The sequence below is a fragment of the Arvicola amphibius genome, chromosome 5 (assembly GCF_903992535.2).
Source record: "Arvicola amphibius chromosome 5, mArvAmp1.2, whole genome shotgun sequence".
NCBI classification, from domain to species: domain Eukaryota; kingdom Metazoa; phylum Chordata; class Mammalia; order Rodentia; family Cricetidae; genus Arvicola; species Arvicola amphibius.
In genome coordinates, this window is record NC_052051.1 from 113,117,495 (window position 1) to 113,136,395 (window position 18,901).

Genomic DNA, 18,901 nt, shown 5'->3' on the forward strand with positions numbered 1-18,901 from the left:
TCTCCTTTTTAATTTGGATTTTTTCCCGTTCTGGCTAGGACTCTATCTATCTATCTATCTATCTATCTATCTATCTATCTATCTATCTATCTATCTATCTATCATCTATCTATCATCTATCTATCTATCATCTATCTATCTATCATCTATCTATCTATCTATCTATCTATCTATCTATCTATCTATCTATCTACCTTCCTACCTACCTACCTACCTACCTATCTACTTACCTATCTATCTACGAGACAGGGTCTCTCTACAGAACCCTGGTTGTCCTGAAACTCACTATAAAGACCAGGTTGGCCTTGAACTCACAGAGAGTCTCCTACCTCTGCCTGCCAGGTGCAGGGATTAAAGGTGTGTGCCACCATGCCCAGATGGTTAGGACTTTTAGTACAATTTTTGTGTGGAAATGTTCCTGATCTTAGTGGAAAAGCTTCCAGTCTCTCACCATTGTATGTCAGCTGTGGACTTTTCACAAACGCCCTTCATCCTTTAGAGATGATCCATTCTCTTCCTAGTTTATTAAGTATATTTTTCTATTTATTTGGGGAGGGGATAGTGGGCACTTGGTACATTTGTGGAGGTCAGAGGACAACTTGCAAGAGTTGGCTCTCTCCTTCCATCACGTCACGTGAGTCCTAGGGCTAGAACTCAGATCCTCAGATACAGCGGCAAAGTGCCTTTACCTGTTGAACAGTCTCAAACCATCTGTGAACAGTCCTTTAAAGAAGATGATAGATTTGGTTTGTTAGTATTTTGTTGAGGATTTTTGCATCTTTATCCTAAAGAACTGCTGATCTGTTGTTTTCTTTTCTTGTGATATTTTGGCCAGGCACTGGTACGCCCCACATCTACAGAATGAACTGGGAAGTGTTCCGAAAGGGTATGGCCACTTCATCTCGGTTCTCTAGCCTTTTGGCACCTTCTTCTTTAGTATTCTTGCTTACTTATTTCTTTTTGTCTACTTGATCTTCTTATGAGTGACTAGTGAAAGAAAATGAGGACGTGGCCACTCCGAGGTATGGCTGAGGAGAAAGATTTCTATTGTAGATACAAGGTAGAGTTCAGACAGAGGCATCTGGAAGGGTACAGACCGAACCCAGCCATGAGAGGAGAGGAAGAGAGGGGAGAGCAGTGAGGAAGAGAAGAGGAGAGAGGGCAAGTGGACCAAGAGAGGAGCCATGGACCAAGAGCCAGGAGTGAGCCAACCAGGAGCCAAGGGAGCTCTGCCCAAATGACTGGAAAGAGAAGCTGGGGGAAGAGAAGGCCAGCCCCTGGGCTGTAGAGGTTCAGGGTGATGGGTGTGTGTGTGAGTGTGTGTGTGTGTGTGTGTGTGTGTGTGTGTGTGTGTAGTGGGTGGGTGGGGGAATGGGAGAGGTGGTGGGGTGGGCTGGTGGTTGAGAAGTGCTTGGAGGAGTCCCAGATACGGAATGAGTCTTGTCCCAGGTTTCTTTGGGACCTGACAAGTAGTATTAAGATCTGCAACCAAAATTGTGACTGTGTCATCTTTTGGGTCTATCAGTTTTATGTCCTATGTGCTATTTGGTATATATAAAGATTTACAATGATTATATTTTCTGCTGGAATGATGCTTTTATTACCATGAAAACATCACCCCTTTTCCCTCTCTCTCTTTTTTTCTTTTTTGGTTTTTTGAGACAGGGTTTTTCTGTAATTTTGGAGCCTGTCCTGGAACTAGCTCTTGTAGACCAGGTTGGCCTCGAACTTCTGCTTGCCTCTGCCTCCCGAGTTCTGGGATTAAAGGCGTGTGCCACCACTGCCCGGCTCTCTTTTCTCTTCTAATGCTTCCTATCATCAGGGCTGTCTTAGAGACATTAGTGGATCTGTACTGGAGATATTATGTTAGTTATATGGTGTATCTTTTCTAACTTTTGGCTTCCAAGATGTCTGTTCAATTATATTTAGGGTATGACTCTTGCATCATATACTTTACAAATACTAGTTCTGGTAAATTCCTTTTAATTTGTCCACTTAATGAATTATGACATGTTTTAACTTAAGTATACCAAATAAATCTTGTGTTTTGGTTCATGCTCTTAATCCTAGCATGCAGGAAGTTGAGAGAGGAGAATCATTAAGAATTTGAGGCCAGCCTGGGTTACAGATTGAGTCCCTCTTTTAAAACAAAACAAAGTAATAAGTAAATAAATAAACCAGCCTAGTTACTTTTCCTTTTCTGTTTTATTCATCTGCCCTTTCTTTCTTTCTTTCTTTCTTTCTTTCTTTCTTTCTTTCTTTCTTTTTTTCTTTCTTTCTATAATTTAACTGTATTTTATGTGCATTGGTGTGAGGGCGTCAGGTCCCCTGGAACTGGAGTTACAGATGGTTGTGAGCTGCCCCGTGGGTGCTAGGAATTGAACTCAGGTCTTCTGGGAGAGCAGCCAGTGCTCTTAACCACTGAGCATCTCTCCAGCCTTTTTTCTTTTTTTCCTCCTTTTTCCCCCTCCTTTGTTATCTTCTTACTTGTGCATTCTTTCAGAATTTTTTTCTAAAAAAGTCTGCCTTTTGTGTTACTGGAGTTGACCCAGGGCCTTGCACAAGCTAGACAAGTGCTCTACCATTGAACTACATACTCAGGCCTCAGAATTCTTTTTTTGGTTTATGATGTACATTTCTGACTTGTTAAAAGTGTGTCTATCACATCTGGAGCCACGTGGCACCTGAACACCTCAGTTCGCTTCCTGCTCTCTCAGCTTTCTGTTTTCTCATGTCCCAGTCTTCTCCATGCTTCCTGACTCCCGCCACTCCCCTCTTCTCCAGCTTCCTGCTCTCTCATGCTTCATTTTCCCACTCTCCCTACTTCTCCACACTTCCTGATTCACCAAGGGTAATGATTTTAAAAAGAAAGAAAAATGGGTGCCTTTTGGTGGGTCCTGCCAAGGTATGCCACTAAGCAAACGGGCCATGCACAACAGAGTTAGCACAAGGGGTTTATTGGGGGATGGGAGGGTAGGTGAAAGGGCTTAAGGCTGTCTCTGAGTGGGGACATGAGAGAGGCAGGCAGGGACAGAACAGGCAAGAAGAGAGGCGAGAGGAAGACAGGCGAGAGACAAGGAGGACAAGAGAAGTAAGAGAGAGAAAGAGCGAGCTGTGCCCGGAGGACACTTTTAAGGATGCATCTGTCGCATAGCTGATGGCGGACAGGCACCTGGTGACAGGTGTAACTGCTTCGGCAGCAAAACAGGCTGCGGCCACTGTGGGAACTAACACCAAGCTTCCTGTTTCTCTGTGCTTCCTTCTTTACACTTCCTGTTTCCTTATGCTTCCTGACTCCCCAAGCTTCCTGTTTCTCCACGCTTCCTCATGCTTCCTACTTCACACTTCCTGTTTTCCTATGCTTCCTGACTCCCCAAGCTTCCTGCTTCTCCACGCTTCCTACTTCTCCACACGTCCTGTTTCCCCATGCTTCTTCTGTCTTCACACTTCCTGTTTCTTCATGCTTTCTCCTGGAATCATTTTCTTCCTGACTGAAGAATGAACTATATAGCCTTTCCCTTCTTTGTTTCAGTTTTCATGTTGACATATGGCTGGGGTATTTCTCAGGACCCCTTGCCCTTGGTAAGCTCTGAACTCCAATAGGGTCACTTGGTTCCTCTTTAAGGTCGTGCCTCAAAGAGGAAAGTTTCCCAGTGCAGGGCTCTCTCTACATTCCCAGACTGGCAGGATGTCTGCTTCATATTTTTCTTCAGTGTCTTTACACAGGTGTTCCACGAATATTTCAGTCAAAACTTAAACTTTTCCACTAATTCTTATTTAGGTGTACACACACACACACACACACACACACACACTCCTTTGTGCATGTGTGCTACATGTGCGTGCTTGTGAAAGCCAGAAGAGGGCACCAGTTTTCTGCAGTTACAGAAGGGCTGAGCTACCCAGTGTGAGTGCTGGGACCAAATTCAGGTTATCTGGAAGAGCAGTAATTGCTCTTAACCTCTGAGCCATCTCTCCAGACCCTGGACAGTTGTTTTTATTGGGAAGTATCCTTTGTTTTGGTTACTTATTTATTTGTTATTTATTATGTATACAATATTCTGTCTGCATGTATGCCTGCAGGCCAGAAGAGGGCACTAGACCTCATTACAGATGATTGTGAGCCACCATATGGTTGCTGGGAATTGAACTCAGGACCTTTGGAAGAGCAGGCAATGCTCTTAACCTCTGAGCCATCTCTCCAGCCCGAAGGTATCCTAACAAGGATATGTCATTATTAAGATTAAAAGGCTATTTATTTGTTTATTTTTGAGACAGAGTCTTATGTAGCCCAAACTAGCCTCAAATTGACTCTACTGCTGAGAATAACCTTGTACTCTGGTCCTCCCACCTCCTCTTCTCAAGTTTTGGGGTTACAGGTATATACTAGTATGCCCAGTTTATGTGGTGTTATGGAGCAAACCTAAGATTTCACACACCCTAACTAAGCAGGTACTCTACCAGTCCAGCTACACACCCAGCCCATTACCCGGCTGTCTTTTGACTTTGTCCTCTCAGTAGCTGAGAAGGTTCAGTGTGTGTGGAACTCTAAGACACTATTTTCTCATGTTTTTGTGTCCTTCTATTGCAAATGCCCAGGACACAGCAATGCTTACGTCTGTATGCAGGAAATGTGTATATAAGGATACACACAGAAACAGACAAAAATATCAAGGCACACATAGGATCTTTTCTTTTTAACCCTTTGGAAGACGTTAAGAAAATTCTCATCAGTTATATATTAAGCCTTACATTACCTGGGTGCAGTGGCATATATATATATATATATATATATATATTTCTAATTCAGTCTCTAATGATATGATAAAGACAGTAGCCAAAAGCATTTTGGGGATGAAAGGGTTTATTTGGGTTACAGTCCATCATCAGGGGACACAAAGGCAGGAGCTTGGGGGCAGGAATTAAAACACAAGCCACGGAAGAATTTTTGTTTTGTTTTGTTTTTCGAGATAGGGTTTCTCTGTTTAGTTCTGGCTGTCCTGGAGCTAGCTCTTGTAGACCAGGCTGGCCTTGAACTCACAGAGATCCGCCCACCTCTGCCTCCCGAGCGCTGGGATTAAAGGCGTGCACCACCACCGCCCGGCTAAGCCTGCTTATTTATACAACCCAGGACCACTTTGTTGGGTGGCAAAACTTCCTAGGGGTGGCACAACACACGCGTCTGCTCACCCCTGATAGGAAACCCACAACAGATCAAAGTATGGGTCCCACCAAAGTCCAACTTGGGGTATCAATAATTTTTATCAGGGCTACTTACTGAAATATGGGTGAGAGTTTCTTTAGGAGCAGAAATGACTCAAAAACATCTACATCACTAAAGCCCACCCCAGTATAGGGTGGACTCATAAACACTGGGAAGCTGGAGCATAGCCTACAGGCAGCTATGCAGTTTGGAGGGTGTCTTTCCAGGTGTCTTAGGTAATCTAAATTCTTCTAGTCAGCTCAGCTGTTTCTGCTTCTTTCAGGGAGCTGGACTGACCTAAGAGTCTTGGCAGCTTGGCTTCATCTGAGAAGGACTGGCAGCTTTTACTGTTTGCTCTGGCAGGGAGGCGCCCAATGAGTCTGGTCAGTTTCAGGGACTTCCTGAAACTAGTTTGAGTTGTTTACCTCCTGCTTAAGGATCTTTCCTGAAGGATGAAATTTTAATATTGGAGGAAACTGTTATACAACCTAGAACCTAGAGGTTCAAGGACTCACAATGACCTTGGTCCACCCACATTAATCGTTAATTAAGCAATGCAGGATGGAGGCGTTTTCTCAGCTTAGGTTTCCTTAACTCTAGCTGGTGTTACATTGACAAAAAATTGGAAGGTTGAGGCAGGAGGATCTCAAGTTTGAGGTCAGCCTCGGCTACGTGGTGAGACCTATGCCAAACACACACACACTCACACGCACACACACGCGCGCATACACTCACATGCACACAATACACACATGCATGCACACACACGCACGCACGCACACACACGCACACACATACACATATGCATGCACACACACACACACACACACACAATCGCCTTGCAGCAGTACACTCCACATTATTTCTGTGGTATGTGGCTGCCCTGCCCGAAGTTAGTAGAGGCTCTTTGTTAAAGTAATGACAACATCAAAAAGTCTGGGGCAGTGCACATGGAATCTGTCCTTGGGGAATCCCTGCACACACGAGCATGTTCAAGACTCTGGAGTGTGAAAATAAAATTGCTGTACTATAATATTCTTGTATGTATGTATGTATGTATGTATGTATGTACAGATTCCCGTGTCATGGGAAGCTACCGTTCCATAGTAAAATGGAAACACTGCCTCATAGCAAACGCCAACTCGTAAATCCTCCCATCGTTGAAGTGCTGCCTAGGGCCTCCTCCAGCAGGGCTTCTCCAAGGATACTCTGAAAGTCTGAATGCCGGGTGGTGGGCTTACAGGGCTTGAACCCTTCTACTAGTGAGAGGTTAACAAGACAGAATTTGGGGGTACAGCCATCCATCCCTAGCTCTTTGCCAGCCTAGCTCAATATGGATTGCCCACGCGTGCTGGTGGTAACTGTTTTTTTATCTCATGAGACCAAACTCTCTTACTTGCTCTTCCTCTGGGAGGGCTTCCTGACCTCACTCTGTACAGGTGAGTGGGTGAGGCAACTGTGCTGAATATGCAGAGCTGCTCAGTAGCCAAGACGCCTGGGTCCAAGTCCTGGTGCTGAGTGACCTCGGGAGAGTTAGCAGTGGGAGAGCCGGTGAGAGCACGGGCTTTGATGTCAGACTCTGGGCCCGCCCACTTCCTTTGCACACTACATCACCTTCTCATCCTTCAGACACGGAGATCTGATAATGCATGTTACGTCCGATGCTCAGGGCAGAGCAGGCACTTGGCAGTCTCGGCCAACCAGACTCCTTCTCTGAATTTCATGTTGCTTGTGGATCAAATAGATTTTTGAATGCAAAAAGTTTTGTAAATCCTTGTAGGTAAAGGAGTAGCCAGGCAATTTTACTCTCATTACTGTCCTGGCTGCCTCATCCTGTCTGCCTGGGCAGGGGAGGGGGTGCGGACCACACCAGCCTTCTTCCCTACTCTCAGGCAGAACCATTTCTCCATGACAGAACATTGGCAAGAAGATGTCCTGCCAGCAATTCATTGCCAATTTGGACCAGCTGAATGATGGCCAAGACTTTGCCAAAGACCTGTTGAAGGTATCTGCTAAAGGTCCTCCTGCCCCTTGCCCTGCTCCACGTGAATGGAGTGAAATTTTGCCCCACTGAGTCTTGACATTCTCGACCCATAGCACGGCAACCAGGGCCCCATCACTCTGGGGCAGAGTTGGAGACTGCTCAGTTCCTCAGCTGACTGTTCTGTCTTCTCTAAGAAAGATAGATGGTGAGGCTCTGTGTACTCTGATTTCAGTGCCCCAGTCACCGCCATTTCTATCACAGTAATAGCTGTCACGCCCACCAATCGTTATGGCTGCCACCCGTGACCACCACCACTACCACCACTACCACAACTATAACTACCACCAGCACCAACACCACACCTCCATCACCATTACCACTTTCACCACCACCACCACTGCCACCAACATAACCACAGGGAAAGGCTCATTCATTCCTCCATCACCACCACTACCACTATAACCACTACCACTACTACCACTACCACCAACATAACCACAGGGAAAGGCTCATTCATTCCTCCATCACCAGCAATGAAAGAAATTAGTTTCCTTTGAGACAGGCCCAGGGTGAAGTTTTGGCTTGGATAAAGAGGAGCAGATGTATTTTGGGGGTATGTATAAATGATGAGTTTATTTTTAGGTAGTCTTTTAATATCTTTATGGTCCTAGGAGGGGAGTTGAGTGGCAAATCTGAAGGAAGACATGTACAATATTATGTGTCAGTTCCAGAAACTAAAAGAGAACATCGTCTCTCCCTCTCTTTTTGCTATAATTATCTGTTTACCATCAGGAAGTACCTGTTGAGAACATATCTTTAAGATCAAGCTGGGGGGTGGTGGCACACACCTTTAATACCAGCACTTGGGAGGCAGAGGCAGATGGATCTCCGAGTTTGAGGCCACCATGGTCTACAGACAGAGTTCCAGGACAGTCAGAAATATACAAAGAAACCGTGTCTCGAAAAAAAACAAAACCAACAAACAACAAAACAAGATCAAACCATCACCCATCCACTCACTTTTCTTCTTCTACGCCTTCATTCTTTGCCTGCGTCTCCATCTTCACACATTCCTCATGCATGGATGCACCAACTTACCCACCCATTTACCCCTCACCCACTCCTGTACCCCCCCAAAGTTACTTTTTTTTTCTCGAGACAAGGTCTCATGTGGCTCAGATTGGCCTTCAGCTAACTATGTAGCTGAAGATGACTTTGAGCTTCTGGCCCTCTTGCCTCTACTTCCCAAGTGCTGGGGTTACAAGATTGTGCTACCATGCTGGTTTTATATGGTTCTGGGCATCAAATCCCCTGCTTCATGCTTCTGGATAAGCACTCTTAGATGAGCTATGTGTCCAGCCTTTCAGACACTCATATGCCAACCACTAATCCATTCTGACATCCAGTCATTTACTACCCAACATCCCATCCACCCACCCATCCTGTGACATTCTAGGCTTTGTACTGAGGATTCAGTGGGGAACAAGGTAGACATTATTGACCCTGGGACGTTTACAACCTCCTGGCTAGGCAGACAGTAGTGACTGCATAACGAAATCTCACCCATCCGTACACCCAGCAAACCACTCACTCATAAGCTGACATTAAGCAAGTATGAGTCAAGCCCCCACTTTACCCTTTAATGCAGAGGTGCTCCCTTGCCACAGCCACATTGCTGGAGAGACACGGGGATTTCTCTGACTACACCTTAACTCCTCTCTCCCTCCCCTTTCTCCGCCCCGATTCAGACGCTTTACAACTCCATCAAGAATGAAAAGCTGGAATGGGCCATGTGAGTAGTGATCAGGGGTGTGGGTATTGAGACGGTTCCCCGGAGAGGGAGTGGCTGGGCATGCAGGCCACTCTCCATGGTGCTGATTTATCCTAACCCAGGCCCCGCCAGCCCCTACCCTGCTAGGCAACACCCTTAGGCACGCATCTATTTTCTGACCTGATTACAGGTGCGCAAAGTTTACATCGCTGTAGAATTTAGCTCTGTGGGTGTCTGTGACTGGCCTGTCTGTACTGAGGATATTGCGGAGTTCCCAGTCAATGACAGCTTTTTCCCTTTTGGGAAGCAGGAGGGCAGGAGGCACAGGTCCCCTACAGCACTAGCTAGCAGTATGAAGATGTTTGGGTGGTGATTGCTTTTGGTAGTGGGAGGAGCGAATGCCCCAGCTTCTTCACCCATGAAGTCTGTGCACAACCATCACAAAGAGGGGTGGAGATGTTGCTGGTTGGTGAAATTGTGAGAGGCTCAGAGGGGAGCCCCATGGCTGAGCTCCCTAAGGAAGATTGTGCCTTTGGGCATGTGTGCAGGGCCTAAATCTCAGGGACTGTAACACTGAGAAGATCTGGCACTGTTCTACCAGGACTCCCATGGTAGGCCTGGACTTCAGGGCCTTGCCCTATGGTTCTACTATTTCCAACATGTTGGATGGTTTGTGCCACAGCTTCAGTCTGCAGGGGTGCTAGTGCCCCAGGACTGGAGAGGAGAAGGAAGGTTGGGGGAAGGAGACTTGAAGAGTCTCCAGCTCTATGTTAAAGGTGAAGATTAGGTTAGAGACCCTGAACGAAAGACTAGACACCAAAGGTCAGGACTGGACGGGTCAGGTCCCTGGAGCTGTATTCTGATGCTGGTGGGAAAGGCTGTGGCAATGTGTGGGGGCAAGGTCTCTCAGGAGGTGGCTCTCAGGTCTGGTCCCTTCCTAGTGATGAGAATGAGCTGAGAAAATCCCTGTCCGAGCTGGTGGATGACAAATTTGGGACAGGCACAAAGAAGGTGACGCGGATCTTGGATGGTGGCAATCCATTCCTGGATGTCCCGCAGGCTCTCAGCGCTACCACCTACAAGCATGGCGTGCTGACGCGGAAGACTCACGCCGACATGGATGGCAAGAGGAGTGGGTGTCAGACTGGGGAAGGGACCTGGGAGGGATCCTGGTGTGTGGGGGACCCACCCTTGGCCATTCCTTTGGGGACACACAGATGGGTGGACATGCAGGGGCGACAAGGTAGGAGTCACTGAAGCAGAAGGTTGCAGCCACACTACCTTCGTTTCTCCCCCTCAGCACCCCGTGGGAGGCGTGGCTGGAAGAAATTCTACGCGGTGCTCAAAGGGACCATCCTGTACCTGCAGAAGGTGAGAGGGAGGCTGCTTCAGAGCCCTCACCCAGAAAGCCTGGAGAGGAGCTAGGGCCTTCTTCTATCAAGGGTCTGACCTGGACTCAGGAGCTTTGAGGGTTTTGGGAGACGGACTCTGAAATGCCAAGTGGATTAGTGTTAGGTCTCTGGGACAGACTGCAGTGTGAGGAGAGAGTACACAGCGTGATTCGTGTTGGGGTTCCGGGAAGGTAGAGGTAATGCAGAGGAGGAGAGGGAGGGAGGGAAGCGGCAACGGGATGTGTGGGGCTGTAAGCCACAGCCTGGGGTGACATAGCGTACCTCATTCAGGATGAATACAGGCCCGACAAGGCTCTGTCCGAGGGTGACTTGAAGAATGCCATCCGCGTGCACCATGCTCTGGCCACCAGGGCTTCTGACTACAGTAAGAAGTCCAATGTGCTCAAGCTGAAGACAGCCGACTGGAGGGTCTTCCTTTTCCAGGCACCGTAAGTAGGAGTAGAGCCGAGCTGCCAACCAGACTCTCAGCCTGTCGCTTCAGCCCAGCAAGCTGAACTCTCCTGGCCTCAGGATAGACAGACACCTCAGCTGCTGTGCCTGACAGCCACAGACTTGCTGGGTCTGCTTGACATAGCTCAATGGCTGCTCTGAGTCTCCCAGAGCAGCTGTCCTCAGTCTGATCCTCTCTGTCACCTGGAAGCTGGGTAGAGACGCCACCTCATCTTAGGCCCACAGAGTCAGACTGGGTCTAAGAAGCCCGTAGGGGCTGCAGGGGCACCTTGAAGGTTGAGGTGATAAACCGTGACTCAATCCTTGACAGACTCAGAGGTTAGGGGGAAGGGCTCCCTCTGCCTTTGGCCTGTAAGGCCTTCTCTGCAGCACTCCATCCTGTGTGACTAGATACGGCAGATTTCACATGCCAGATAAGCTTCCCGTGAAGGAGGCTAGGATGTGAGGGCTGGGGACCGAGTGGGAATGGTGACCAGGTGGTAGGGACAGGACAGAGGTTTGCTCACGCAGCTGACCCTAGAGTTCATGGACTCTTGGGACGTCAGTCCAGACTGGAGCAGGTTTACTTCATAGGAGTCCAGATGGGAGTTCCTTATCCAGTTCTGACCAGGCTCACCCACCCACCTGCCCACTCCCACCCTCCTTCCTCCTTCCTGCCCTTGCCTAGGTATTAGGGCCTTCTCTGCCAGACTTCATGCTGAGGACTGGATGCTAGGTGTGGGGAGGGCTGGAGGTCCTATCATGAGAACCTACAGTCCTTTTATGTCCTCTTTTGTCCCCAGGAGCAAGGAAGAAATGCTGTCCTGGATTCTGCGGATCAACCTAGTGGCCGCCATCTTCTCTGCACCTGCCTTCCCAGCGGCCGTCAGCTCCATGAAGAAGTTTTGTCGGCCACTGCTCCCCTCCTGTACCACGCGCCTCTGCCAGGTACAAGCTCCTGGGTTAGGCTGCTGGCCTAAGCTCAGCTTTTTCTCTGGGCCATGCGGCCCTGGGCTGAGGGACACCAGGGAAGGAGAGATATACTACCAACCCACCCTGCACTCACAGGTGGGAAGATGGAGACCCCCACATAAAACGCACACAGTGGCCTGTGTGCTGTGATGGGTGACGTGGGCAGTGTGGCTGCATGGGTGTGGTTGTGGGTCTGTGGCATGAACTGAGAGGCTGTGTGTGTCAAAGGGATAGGTGGCACGTGGCTGGCCCTTCATCCACTGCTCTATTTGATTGTTTAAAGATTTATTTACTGTGTGTACGTGTGTGTGCGTGTGTGTGTGTATGCGTGTATATTTATGCATGTGTGTGCTCATGTGTATGCATTGCATTGTGCATATGTGTGCATGTGTGTGTGTCACATCCTGCTTAGCATGAGCTTTAGTTCTGTCAATTTCCTTATAAATGACAGAATTTCATTTTTTTTCAAAATTTATGTATAGTGTGTGTGTTCCTGTGTGAGTTTATCTGTGTCAAACACATGCAGGTGCCCACAGGGGCCAGAAGAGGGCCTCAGATTCTCTGGAACTGAAGTAGCTGGCAGTTGTGAGCCACCTAGTGTGGGTGCTGGGAACTGAACCTGGTTCCTCTGAAAGAGCAGTAAGCGCTCTTAACTATGGAGCCAGCTCTTCAACACCCCATAATTTCATCCTTTATGGCTGTATAAGACTTCATGTGTATATACACTACATTTTCTGTATCCATTCATCTGTTGATAGACAGCCCGGCTGATTCTGTCACTTGGCTGTTGTGAACAGTGCTGCAAGATGCATCGGTGTGCACCCATGGTTGTGCATGCATGGGTGTGCAGGTATTGCTGTGGTGTGCTGACTTGATTTCTTTGGATATATTCCCAGGAATGGTACAGTTGGAACATATGGTAGCTTTTTAAAATTTTTATTATTTTGCGTGTGTATGCTGTGTTGGGGGTTGGTCACACATGGCATCGCATGTTTGGATGTCATAAGTCTACTTTGTGTGGTCTGCTCTCTCCTCTATCTTTTCATGGGTCCTGGGATCTAATTCAGGTTATCAGACTTGTTCAGCCAGAAGTTTCCCTGCCGAGCTATCTCTGTGACCTCCTCTATTTTTTTTTTGATGAGTTCCATCCCATAGTAATTTCCTCAGTAAATGTACTGACTTTATAGTCCCACCCCGTGCTTGTCATCCGTCCAGTCTTCATGAGACTTTGTGCTCGACTTTCCCTATAAAACATTTTTTGAGACTTCCTTTATTTTATTTTATGTGTCCGGGTGTTTTTCCTGCATGTATGTTTGTGCACTAGGCATGTGCCTGGTGCCTTCAGAGGCCAGATGAGGGCATAAGATCTCCCGGAACTAGGGTTGTAGATGGTTGTGAGCCACCATGTGGGTGCTGGGAATTGAACCCGGGTCTTCTGGGAGAGAAGCCAGCACTCTTAATAATGGAGCCTTCCCTCTAGTTCTCATTTTTCACTTTTTAGAAACAGTCCAGTGTTGACATTTGTCTTAGTCAGGGTTACTATTGCTGTGATGAAGCCCATGACCAAAAGCAACCCAGGGAGGAAAGGGTTTATCTCACTCACATTCCCATATTACAGTGGAACTGTCTGTCCATCGTCAAAAGCTGTGACAGCAGCAACCTGCAGGTGGGAGCTGATAGAGGTCATGGAGGGGTGCTGCTTAGTGACTTGCTTTTCCTTCTCCCCTTCCCTCCCTCCCTCCCTCCCTCCCTCCCTCCCTCCCTCCCTCCCTCCCTCCCTCCCTCTCTCTCTCTCTTTCTCTCTCTCTCTCTCTCTCCCCCATTTCTTTTTCTTTTCTTTTTCTCAAGACAGGGTTTCTCTGTGTATCTTTGGCTATCCTGGAACTCTCTCTGTAGACCAGACTGGCCTCGAACTCACAGAGATCGGCCTGCCTCTCCTTCCCTGAATGCTGGGATTAAAGGCATGCGCCACCACCAATTAGCTTCAACCTGCTTTCTTATAGAACCCAGGACCACCAGCCCGGAGATGGCACCATCCATGACAGGCTGGGCCCTCCCACATCAATCACTAATTAAGAAAATACCTTACAGCCCGATCTACTGAGGCATTTTCTCAATTGAGTTTCACTCCTTTTTAGATAACTCTAACTTGTGTCAAACTGACTTAAAACTAGCCAGGACAACATTCTTTTTTTTTTAATCTTTAAATATTTTAGTTATATTGCTATGAAAACCCCATCTCACTAATATGACAGATTCTTAGGGTATTTTGGACAGGAAAGGATAAAGGACGAACCAGAACTTGAGAACTGAGGGTTGGCAAGCTACAAACTTCCTTCTTCAGCCATTGGCCCCTTTCCTATCAGGGCTTTGTCTCTCCACAGAGCTCCAGGGCATTCTGTGTCTGTGGGGAGCTCCTGTGTATGGGGAGCATAGTGAGCACAGACACACTACATACATATACCACACACACACACACACACATCCCATGAGCACACATATGCACACATGCACCCCTGTATGCCTGCACCACAGGTGTGTCCACATATCCGTGCATGCAGATTGCTCTAAGGGGCCTCCTTACTGTAGTGAGTGGGGTGTGTGCACTGGGCTGTCGACGACAATGTCTCAGTCTACCTTTAAATGTGGTCCAGATCTGCAGCTGTCATGCACACCCGCAGGTGGTTGTGAGAAGATGCATGTACTGGAGAGAGGTAGGGATAACTGGGGCCAGGCTGACCCTTGGCCTAGCATGCCTGGGCGCACATATGGAATTCTATGCACGGGGCTCTGGTGGTGGTGTGGACACTCACGTGCAGACCTCAAGCTCTCTTTTCTCCTCCTGGGCACTGAGGAGGGCTGATGGCCCTGAGGAGGAGAATTTGAGGACTCTGGTCTGCACCAGTTTCCCTGTGCTGAAACCGCTTCTGGTGTGAGGAGGTTGGCCCACCCCTGGACATTCCAGATCTCACTGACCTGGGCTTGTCTTTGCAGGAGGAGCAGCTGCGGTCTCATGAGAATAAGTTGAGGCAGGTGACTGCAGAGTTGGCGGAACACAGGTGTCACCCAGTGGAGAGGGGCCTCAAGTCCAAGGAGGCGGAGGAATACCGGCTAAAGGAACACTATCTCACGTTTGAGGTAGGTCTTGGGTGGTGGATGGCAAAGGTTAAAGCTGGGGCCAGAGGAGGAGGCCGCTCCCACCCTCCACTTCCTGCCATCCACATGCTGGGGATTCTAGTTTGAGACTCCCCCACTGTGGGGTTCTATTAGGTATAAGCCACAGTGTCCTATGGCCAGTCCTGCACAGTCTGGCTGTCAAATGTTGATCAGTTTTGGCTATGCCTGGGTTTCTCTGGGAGCCCCCAACGTCTACTCTGCAATATGAAAACAGAGATGACAGCCACTGTAGTGGGCTTTCTCGGGCTGAGGCCTGGCTCTCCTCCCTTCTTTGCATGGACCTTCATGTCAATCCTGTGAAAGGGTTTCTATAACTATACCCATCTGACAGGAAGGTGAACTGATGCTCAGAGAAGCCAGAGCACTGGCCTGAGGTGACGCATGTAGGAAGAGCAGGACCCAGGATCCTAACCAGTGATGGCTGCAACTCTGGCATCTGAGTCCTGTATTACTTGGCTTAATGTGTGTGGGGAGGACATGAAGCCTGGTAGGCAGAACTGGGGGAAAAGGCTCCCCTTTTCCTGATGATGGGGAAGGCTAGAGCTCAGAGTCAAGTTGCTCAGATACCACCAAGTCCCCTCCTAAATGTTGTCAGCAACTTACGTCCATTTTAAGTGTTTGTGAACGTATCCATTTCTTCACACCCTTCCCAACACTGGGCATTTGGAGATGTTTTAATCTTCCTTGATCTCACAAATTTAACAATCATTGCCTCATTATTATTTTCATTTGATTTTACATTATTAATTAAAAATATTTTTTATTCAGGTGTGCCTGTGTGCATTCTGCACACTTGTTTGTTGATGCCTGTGAAGGCCAAGGGAGAGGATCAGAGCCCCTGACGATAGAGTTACAGGTTGTTGTGATTTGCCTAATAGGGATGCTGGGAACTGAACTTGGGTCCTCTGCATGAGCGGCAAGCTCTCTTAACCGCTGAGCCATCCCTTCAGCTCCCAAATTTTTAAAGTTTTAATTGGGGCAACACATAATAAACTGCACCATCTTGATTACTTTTCAGTGTGTAGCTCAATAGCATTTTTTCACTGTACCCATCTCCAGACTTCTCTGTCTCCCCCAATGGAAGTTTTGTGCTCATTAAATATAATTTCCTTATCCTTCAAAGCACAGACGTTTTAAATATCAATGCAGCCCCATTTGTCCATTTTTGCCTTCATTGCCCACGTCTTTCATGTTATATCTAAGAAATTATTGATATTATTTGGATTTTCAAGGTGTAAGTGGGAAGCTGGGCATGATGGGGGTCTGACAATAATCCCAGTACTCAAGAAGTTGAGGCAGGAGGATCTCAGCAAACTCAAGGTCAGTCTGGTTTGCAGAGTGAGTTCCAGGACAGCCAGTGATACATAGTGAGGTCTACTGTGTGTGTGTTCTGCTTGTTTTTTATTGGATAGTTCATTTCCCTTTTATCGATTGCAAGAGCTCCCTGCATGCCGAAGAGGGCGGTGCTATGCTGCTAGTTTTCCAAGATGGCTCCCCATCTCCATTTTGACTTTGCTCTTGGCTTTTGTCTGCCCTTTTCCCAGAAAAGCCGTTATGAGACTTACATCCACCTCCTGTCCGTGAAAATCAAAGTGGGTTCAGATGACCTGGAGCGGATCGAGGCCCGTCTGGCTACTCTAGAAGGGGATGACCCAGCTCTCCGGAAGACGCACTCAAGCCCCGCCCTCAGCTTGGGGCACGGGCCTGTGACTGGCAGCAAAGCCACAAAGGATGCCTCGGCGTCAGATTCTTAGCTGGTGTGGCTGTGCAGACCCTGGATGCAGGCAAATGTCCCCAGAGGGGGTCAGTGAGCACAATTCCAGTCGGAGGCTGCTTGGACCAAGTGTCAGGCAGTTAAAACTGGCAACCAGAGGGGTATAGAGAGCCTTGTGGTCAAGGAGATGCCATTCATGGCGCTGATCTTCTGTATCCTAGGCCATCTCCGGCCTAGCTCTTCTCCTAGCCCTGGCTGCCCTCAAGTCATGGGGCCTTGCTTTGCAGGTCAGACTCGCTCTAGGACTGCCAGCTGGAGAATTCAGTCACTGTTGCTTCCCCAGGCCCCTTCTCATCAAGCCGCTCCTTCATCTTGTGTTTGTGAGGATGAGTCTGAACACGGGGTCTCAGCTTGGATACCTACCCTTTCTCCTCTTTCCTCTCAGTTGACCAGCAGCAGGTCTACGGACCACCAGCAACGCCTTCTCCTTTCCTTTTCCTAGCAACCTTTGCAACCGGTCCAGTTCTCCTGCCTCACATTGCAATAATCTGAGGCCTAACCTCCACTCAGTGCCAAACTGATTCCACTCATGTATGTGTCCATCTCTCCTTTTATCCACTCCGAGGCCTCTCCTGCCTCTTTTTTATATGGACACAAACTATATATATGTATGTATGTATGTAAAGAACTCATTTAAGGAAGGTTTGAGAACTACTACTAATTAGAGGATGAACCCAGATGAAGGAACAAACTCGTCTCAGAGCTCGGCCTGCAAGCAAGGCAGCCAGCTATGGGGCCCTCCGCTGCCCTGATGCTCTGGATGGGAAGATGAAGACCTTTTCCTCTTCCAGCTGACTTGTTGATGCTTTCGGACTAAACAGGATATGCGTGTCACCTCCCCTGTCCCAAGGGTGTCCTCGTGGGGTGATGGCTCAGGAGCACTCCTCTGTTTGCTTGGGTCGTCTTGTGAAGGCCACCAAGGTCTCGAGTTCCAGTGTGGCCTCTGCACAGACCTCCTAGCCAGGCTGGGTGATAGAGTGAGGTGGAGGAGCTCTCAATTCATGGTCTCGGGGAGAAGGTGGGGTGGCAAGTTACTGATGATCTTGTCATTTTTTTTTAGTGAATGAGAAAAGCCTAGCTAAGGACATAGCTGAGAATAGAGACGGGTGTCCGTCACCGGTTGACATCCTTCACTTAGACCAACAAGTGAGTTGAGGGATGGCCCTCTCGACACAGCTACTGAGAGCTAGCCTTTCCTATTGTTTGGCCAACAATTTGACCTCTCTGGTGACATAAGCCTGTGACTAAGCATCTAACGTTTAAGGTCCACTCCCATTGGTTGTGGGGAGCTGTAAGTAGGAGGAGAGGCGTAGGGGGTTTAAATCCAAATTGTTTAAATTGGATTAGCTGAAGTGTGTATTATAACCAAACCATCTGGCCCCTTTGTTTTGCTCAGGGGAAGTAAACGCTCATTTGAATGGGATCAGAAAGGCGATTTAGGGGCAGTAAAGAGATCTCAGTTCTTTGTGCAGCTGCCTGCAGGTCCTTTGATTTTCAGGCCAGGGTCCCACCCTCTGTGTCATGGGGGTGGGGGATGACAGCGGAGGTGCAAGCTCACTAGCCACAGACACGTGCGCGTGCAATTCCCCAAGCACTAATCGTGCCTCCCACCAGTAAAGACATTTCTTACTTCCTTAATTGTATAATTCTTTATTTGTAAATTATATACATGTACTACTGTACTAAAATATTATGTACATTATAAAACATACACAAAAATAGAAATTTAAAAAAAGATGAGATGAAAATAAATCTAAATCAAAGTTCTAATATTTTTCCTGCATTCTAATAGACCATCATGTTCCTCTTCCCTAACCGTGGCTCCTAACATGCCCAGGAGGACTAGTCAAACCCAGGGCCTGACAGAATGCAGTAAGCGATTTTCTCCAGCTAGAGGTCCTGGTTATTTGCCCAGGGCTCAGGAACTCCTGGTTGCTAACTCTTGACAGACAGCCTTCAACCTCTTCAGTGAGGGACAGCCATGTGGCATAGATTGATGCTGGGTGCTGGGATGGGAAGGAGGTCCACTTCCTGTCTCCATGGGTCTCACAGATATGGGGGATCTCGGGGAGAAGTGGTTATCATTGCCACTGGGGACTCTGAGAGAGGCTGGGGAAACACTAAATGTGATACTACAAAGTAAAGAATTTGGGGAGCAGGGAAGAGAATTTTGACCTAC

The 18,901-nt window shown here is 48.0% G+C and overlaps 1 protein-coding gene across 2 annotated transcripts in view; it reads left to right on the plus strand.

Annotated features, from left to right (window-relative positions):
- Positions 1-16,702, plus strand: part of Psd2 (pleckstrin and Sec7 domain containing 2) — a 36,778-nt gene extending 20,076 nt beyond the window's left edge. The window contains exons 7-14 of one of the 2 annotated variants that reach the window (XM_038331094.1): positions 7,119-7,208; positions 8,936-8,979; positions 9,900-10,090; positions 10,259-10,329; positions 10,641-10,798; positions 11,603-11,747; positions 14,766-14,909; positions 16,493-16,702. In XM_038331094.1, the coding sequence (XP_038187022.1) occupies positions 7,119-7,208; positions 8,936-8,979; positions 9,900-10,090; positions 10,259-10,329; positions 10,641-10,798; positions 11,603-11,747; positions 14,766-14,909; positions 16,493-16,702 (1,053 nt within the window). The remainder of the gene's footprint in view (positions 1-7,118; positions 7,209-8,935; positions 8,980-9,899; positions 10,091-10,258; positions 10,330-10,640; positions 10,799-11,602; positions 11,748-14,765; positions 14,910-16,492) is intronic. The other variant, XM_038331095.1, reaches the window with a different exon arrangement.
- Positions 16,703-18,901: the final 2,199 nt, after the last annotated feature.